At 43.5% G+C, this 6,374-nt stretch overlaps 1 protein-coding gene across 3 annotated transcripts; it reads left to right on the top strand.

Annotated features, from left to right (window-relative positions):
- The first annotated feature begins 629 nt into the window (after window positions 1-629).
- il6r (interleukin 6 receptor) lies at window positions 630-6,261 on the top strand. 3 transcript variants are annotated; one of them, XM_040165924.2, is made up of 10 exons: window positions 630-931; window positions 1,785-2,408; window positions 2,872-2,995; window positions 3,475-3,653; window positions 3,730-3,899; window positions 3,985-4,129; window positions 4,894-4,940; window positions 5,031-5,088; window positions 5,448-5,547; window positions 5,732-6,261. In XM_040165924.2, the coding sequence occupies exons 1-10, from the start codon at window positions 850-852 to the stop codon at window positions 5,991-5,993; spliced, it is 1,791 nt and encodes a 596-aa protein (XP_040021858.2). In that variant the 5' UTR covers window positions 630-849; the 3' UTR covers window positions 5,994-6,261. The 3 variants fall into 3 exon arrangements, 1 of the variants encoding a protein (XP_040021858.2); XR_005710278.2 differs by having other exon boundaries at window positions 671-931; window positions 5,031-5,064; window positions 5,203-5,547; XR_005710279.2 differs by having other exon boundaries at window positions 672-931; window positions 5,287-5,547.
- Window positions 6,262-6,374: the final 113 nt, after the last annotated feature.

Below are 6,374 nucleotides of genomic sequence, written 5' to 3'. Positions count from 1 at the left end.
TCCCCTTGTTGCTGCTCTTAATGAAGCTAAATAAATCAAAATATTGTGTTACGAAATGTAATTGAAAAAAAGTTTAAATATCTTGGTCGAAAAAGTTTTTGAAAAAAAGGTCAAAATATATTGAGACAAAAAATCTTTTGAAAAACAAGCACAAAAAGAATCATGTCGAAATATCTCATAAACAAAACATCAAAACAAATTTGGCCGAAGAAAGTTGTGGTAAACAAAATGTCACAATATGCTAGGTCGAAAAATGTCATCGAAAAAAGTTGAAATATATTTGTTCAAAAAATAAAGTCAGAATATATTGGGACAAAGAAATGTGTTTTATTTGTTTAAATGTCATGGAAAAAAGTTGGGTCGAAAATTTGATGGAAAGAAATGTTGGGGGTGAAAAATGTTTTTTTAAGTTGGAAAAAATTGTGTCCAAAAATAATAATAAAACAATAAATGCTATTTTATTTTCAACTCAACGATACAGGCAACACAATAATGACAAAAAGAATCAAGACATAAATAGAAGCAAAGTTGAGCATAACAGACTTCCTGTATCACCAGTTTTAATTATTGATATATTAATAGCACGTCCATTTTAAGCTGTAACAAGGTTTTTATTTTGGCGCAGGGAGAGATTTCCTGTTTAAACGACCTAAAAAACGGGAAGAGCGCTTAGATTTCACAATAACGGGTCTTCCTGACAGCAGGCTGCTGCAACCAGAGGAAGCTACTAACTGCTCACACAGCCCCGTCTGGGTTTTGCTTTCATTGGGAGGAGACGATGAGAGCCACAACACTCGAACCTGTAAGTGATGGTGTGAGGACCCGGTGAGGGGAGACTCGTGTGCAAACATGCGGGTTTTTCTCCCTTTGCTGTGCGTTCTGTGTGCGGCACGTGTCCAAGGCATTTTCGACGGAACCTGTCCCAGAAAAGGTAACAATAATCTTTGTGAAGACGGTGTTTTAAAAACGTGTAGTGTGTTCTGACTTACTTTTAACTTACTACCTCGTAAGCAAATGCAAGGTGTTAAGTAAAAAGAGTTATTCAGATAGATCAAGCACTGCGCTGTGTGAGCGCACAGTCATTGTTTAACTTTAAAGATCAATCTTTCTAAGAAGCTCTTTTTTTTTTTTCATTGATTGTTGAAACTTTTTTAATCACTTTATATATTTATGCACACGTTGTAATTTCTTCTTAATGGGGACGAAGTTCCTTTTACTTGCATGTCAAAATGTGTGCACTTTGCCCAAAATTATACATGTAGGTCAATCAAATGATGTGTACACTGTTTCAGGCCAATTCCAATGTTACAATATCTGTAAATGTATTAAAACCAGTATTAAACCAGAATCCTGTCCACACACACCAGCAGATGTGTGGAAAATAAACAGGGAACTGGAATATGGGAGTCCGGGGGAGAAAGAACTTGCGGGCAATAGACAGGAGGGTGTCTACACTTCTCAAGTCATCACTTATGGAGTTTTGAGATTAACCAGAAAATCTGTCTCACTATGGCACGTCAAGAATGTAAATAAGTGGGAGATAACAAAGAGAGGGAATGATTTAACAGAGAAAAAGAAACATTAAATGGAAAAGATGCCTCATAAAAGAGAAATATAAAAAGGACTTTTGGTTATGTTGCACTACATGGTCAACAAGAAAAAATAACTTGTCATTTGGTGCAAAATAACTGTCTGAAGGTACACACATTTCCAACATACACACAAACACAAAAACAGCTGCCTGTTGGTTTAAGCTTACAACGGATGTTTGTCTTTCTGCCCAGACTCTCCCCCCGGCGTGTTGGTTGTACCTCCGGGCAGTAAGTTGCTGTTGACCTGCAGCGGCCGCGTGGAGGTGGACGGAGTGAAGGTCAGCGTTCACAAGAACAGTTCAAACAACAGAAGAGGGAGTTCTTCAAATGTCACCCCGTCCAGCGCAAACATTACAAGCACAGCTGGAGTTTTGACGAAAGGCCCAAAACGCGCTGCGAAGGAGACCGTAAGTGAGGAACCCCGGTGGAACTCCACCTCGGCAGCGGGACGCAGAAGCCTCGGACTTGGTCCCGGTGCAGAACACGCAGCTTCCGCCACCAGTCCGAGCACGCCGCTGGAGGACGAACCCGACTGGGAGGCGAAGGCGATGGATGGAGCCGGCGATTATGAGGAGGGAGAGGAGGGAGCGGAGGGAGCAGGGAGCAGAGTCACTAGGGGCGTAACGTCCAGGCTGCAGTGGAAGTGGAAGTGGAACGGTAGGACGGTGGGAAAGGAGGGCAGAGACCAGGGGGCGATCACGTTGGACAGGAGAGGGGCCTCGCTGTCTCTGTCCTCGGTGGGACTGACGGACTCTGGGAGGTACGCGTGTTATCACAGAGGCAGAGAGAGGTTCTCCTTGAAGGTGAATGTTGCAGGTGAGTCCAACAGCTCGGGACGTTGGTCCTTGGCGCTTTCATTCGTCCCAACATGACTTAAACGGAAAAAAAGGTTTAGCTTTTAGTTTTAGCGGTGGGTAAATGTGGTTTTAGTAAAAGGTGGCAAAGTGCACAATAATGGTCTGAATGAAGATGTAAAGCATCAGTGTGACGATGAACTACTGAGTAATGATGCAATCACATGATCACATATTCACAAAGGCCTTAATGTGATTTATTGTTTATTGTATACATGCTGGTGGTGGGTTGGTGTCCCAACTTTCTCTGTTTTACGTCATTGTCAATTAAAGATGTTTCTGTTTTAAATATGTAGGTTGGACAAAACAAACATTTCAAAATGTCAAAAAAAAACATAACGGCCATGTTTTATGATTATCAATAACTGTACCCTACCAGTGATTGGTTGGCGGTTGATACACACATTGTGTCTTCTATACGTTAGACCCTCCAGAGAATCCCAGACTGTCCTGCTACAAAAGCTCCCCCAGCAGTAAGATTCGCTGTGAGTGGGCACCTCAGACGCCCGTCACGATATCGCCTACCTGTTACCTCTTGCTCAATAAAAGGTACGGACAGGTACTGATACTACAACTAACTAACTAACTAAAGCATGAACTTCTACATGTTCGTTGAGGCAGTAAATAACACTTTAAATGGAAAACATCACAAACTATCGAATCGAGATGCGGTTTCTTCTTGTTCCGTGTCGCAACTGACCTGTCGATCACATGAGACCTGTTGGGTTGAATGTTTCAGAAGCAAAATTCAAAAGTCGACCAGAAATGATGACATTTTAAGAAGAACACTGTTTTGCAGTTCAGACTTTGGAGTTAGTTGATGTTTCAGAGAAAGCATTTAATTGGGTTAGTTAATTGGTTGACCAGAGTTGAGGATTTAGTAGAACGTCTAAGCTTTTATTAAATATTTGACAGGTCACTCCTGATGAGGTCAACCCGGAAAAAATACACACGTGGCTTTGAAAAAGCAAATACAACTCCCGCTCCCATTATCTCACCCGTGTTTCCTCTATCGTCCCTCCTCTCAGCCCGACCGACGTATTCCATCGATCGGCGTGTTCATACTCGCCGCGGCGCTCTCGCTGCTGGTGCGCCCTGGGCCACAACGAGGACGAGCAGAGAACCGTCCACACGGTCTACCTGTGTGTCACCAGCATCGCGGGGAACGCCACCAGCGCCCCGCTGCACTTCATACCTCTGGGCATTTGTAAGTTCTGCGTTCACGCGGCGCGTTAGTTGGATCCGTTAGATGGCGCTCACCACGCTCCCTCCTGCGTCCCCAGTGAAGCCCGAACCTCCTTCGGACGTGGCGGTGCGACAGGAGGAGGGGCGGGAGAAGTGGATGACCGCTACCTGGGGTTTGCCGAACTCCTGGAAGTCTCAAGACCGCTATTACGAGCTGATCTACGAGATCAAATACCGGCCTCTCAAGTCCACGTTATCTCACGGGCAGGTGGGTGCTGCTGGACAAACACGTTCTGCGTTTTACTCTTGTCTCCGGGGCTTTTCGGGCCTGAACCTGTTCGTGTCCCATGTAGAGGCACACGACGAAGCAGCGCTCGTACACTATTGTTGACGCGATGCCCGGTGTCGAGTACTTGATTCAACTGCGAAGCAGGGAGGAGTACGACGGTCTGTGGAGTGACTGGAGTACGCCGGTCTACGCCAGCAGCTCGGCAACAGGTGGGCACGCGTGCACACGCTCACACATGTAGACAAGAAATGTAGTAAATCATTTCAAGCGTTTTGACGTGCATTTAGTTGAAGCTGTTTGTTCTATATTAGTTTTTTTTTCTTGCTCTAGCAGCAGGAACCAAAAGGGTCTTATGGGTTTTAGAGACACGGGAGTAATTTCGATTACGTGGACCTGTAAATCATTGAGCTTTATCACTTGCTCCCTGGAAGCCAACAAAGGTTGCCAATGACGACCAAACGAGGAAGGTCTCCTGTTTCCTTCCCGTCTGATTAGGTTTTCCAAATTCCAAATAACCGGTTGATAATGACCTTCTCGCTTCTCTTAACTCTGAATAAGTTGTTAACTCATTGCAGGTACATCATGAATACATGCAACAATCTGAATGTATAATAATGCCAAACAAAAACTCGCTACATCACATGTCACAGCTATATTGCGAAAGCAATTATGAGCAGAATATTTTTTCACTTTAAATAACATGACACAATCTTCAAAGCATTTTATGTCTTGATGTGCCTTGAATCCAAAAGTAACACACCATGTTATCTATGTAGGTCAGAAGCTCGCACATTTTTTAGCATTTGATGAAATACTTAAGAGTTTAAAATGATTTTGCTCAGCAGAAATAGTTCTTCTTCCCAACCAAGAACTCATCTTTGTACTTTTCATACATTCTTTACTAAATGAAGGGGCTTCCTTTCCGTTAAAGTTGTTGATAACACGTCATCTGCATGGATTTCTCTCTCCTCAGCCAAAGGGCCAATCGAGTCGTCGGAGGATGATCTCTCTGCACCAACGGTGAGACTCAAAGAGACGTTAGTGTCGCTGCTGCAGTAGTCGTTGTTGTCCTGACTCCAGTTCATCACGCCGTATCTTCTCTCCCTGCAGTTTCCAGTATATCCAGATGTTGAGGGCAGCTCTGGTACAGATGACAATGTGATTGTTGGTAAGATAGCTATCAGAATGTGTACAACTTTGGTCAATATGGTGTGTGTGTGTGTGTGTGTGTGTGTGTGTGTGTGTGTGTGTGTGTGTGTGTGTGTGTGTGTGTGTGTGATAGGAAGGGAAAACGGACGAGCGAAAGGGAACCTTCAGATGTTGTTTGTGCTGAAAAACCCCCCTCTGCTCCACTGGTTTTCAACAGGAAGCCATGTCTTCATAGTAACTGAGGCGTAACAACGAAACAAGCCACAGGAAACATGGCTCAACACACACACACACACACACACACACCCGTACACGTTCTTGCATTTATGTGTTTCATCTCCATTAGGAATTCAGAGTCTCCTCCTGTCTTTACTGCAGCTCCTGAGCCAGTCCAAAGTGGTACCGAGGTGTTACATGTCATTTGGATCTCCGTTTCATTATCCTTCTTGTCGGTCATTTTGGTTGCCTACATATTGAGGTATATTATATATTTTATATGTACAGTATACATATATAGAAAAGTGATTTTCCTGCTGTGCAACAAACACGGATACATTCATTTATAGTATAAAGTGTAAATAGTTCAGTTATAGTCAGCAGAACGATATCCCAATTTTCAAATCCCCAAACTATTTGAGTCCACTTCTTCATTTTCATTTCAGACACAAGGACAGACTTATGCCAAAGCTCCGGAGTCAGGGACTCGTCGTCATACAGCGTGCTGACTCTGCGCCGCCTCCGCCTCCCACCCCAACACCTCCAGAAGGGCAGGTTCAGGTGACCTTTAGGCCTCCGGGTTACAACAAAACCCCGCAGAGCGACGTGGAAGAAGAGGAAGAAGAAAATGAAGAACAGCTCCTGAAGGAGACTGCAGAAGCCGTCCACTTGAACAACGCAAGTTATTTTTTTCTGCATAGGGACTGATGAGCAAGCAGAAAAGGGAATATATTTCTCCTTTCCTTTTCGGAAAAGACGGATAAAGGATACTGGACACAATTGTTATTTGTTCTCCTTTAAGCTTCGGGTGGAAACAAACTCAGGAACTGGTCGTGATCTGTCTCTCACTCGCTACTGTATCTTCAACAAAATACCTCTCAAATATGTTTTGCTCAAGAGCGGCCTTTACTCTCTGTCTCCTGTCTGTGCCCAGTTAATGTGTGTTAATAAACTGTATACTTTTTGCCTCATTATACACCTGTGTCGAGCATTAAAATGCATTTTCTGTTTGTTTTGCATTACTATTGAGGATTAGCAGATAAATAATACATATTCTTTACAAGGATTGACAAGTTCATGACAAAAGCA

This window comes from Gasterosteus aculeatus, chromosome 20 (genome assembly GCF_964276395.1).
Source record: "Gasterosteus aculeatus chromosome 20, fGasAcu3.hap1.1, whole genome shotgun sequence".
Taxonomy (NCBI): Eukaryota; Metazoa; Chordata; class Actinopteri; order Perciformes; family Gasterosteidae; genus Gasterosteus; species Gasterosteus aculeatus.
This window is presented reverse-complemented; position numbering and strand designations above follow the sequence as displayed.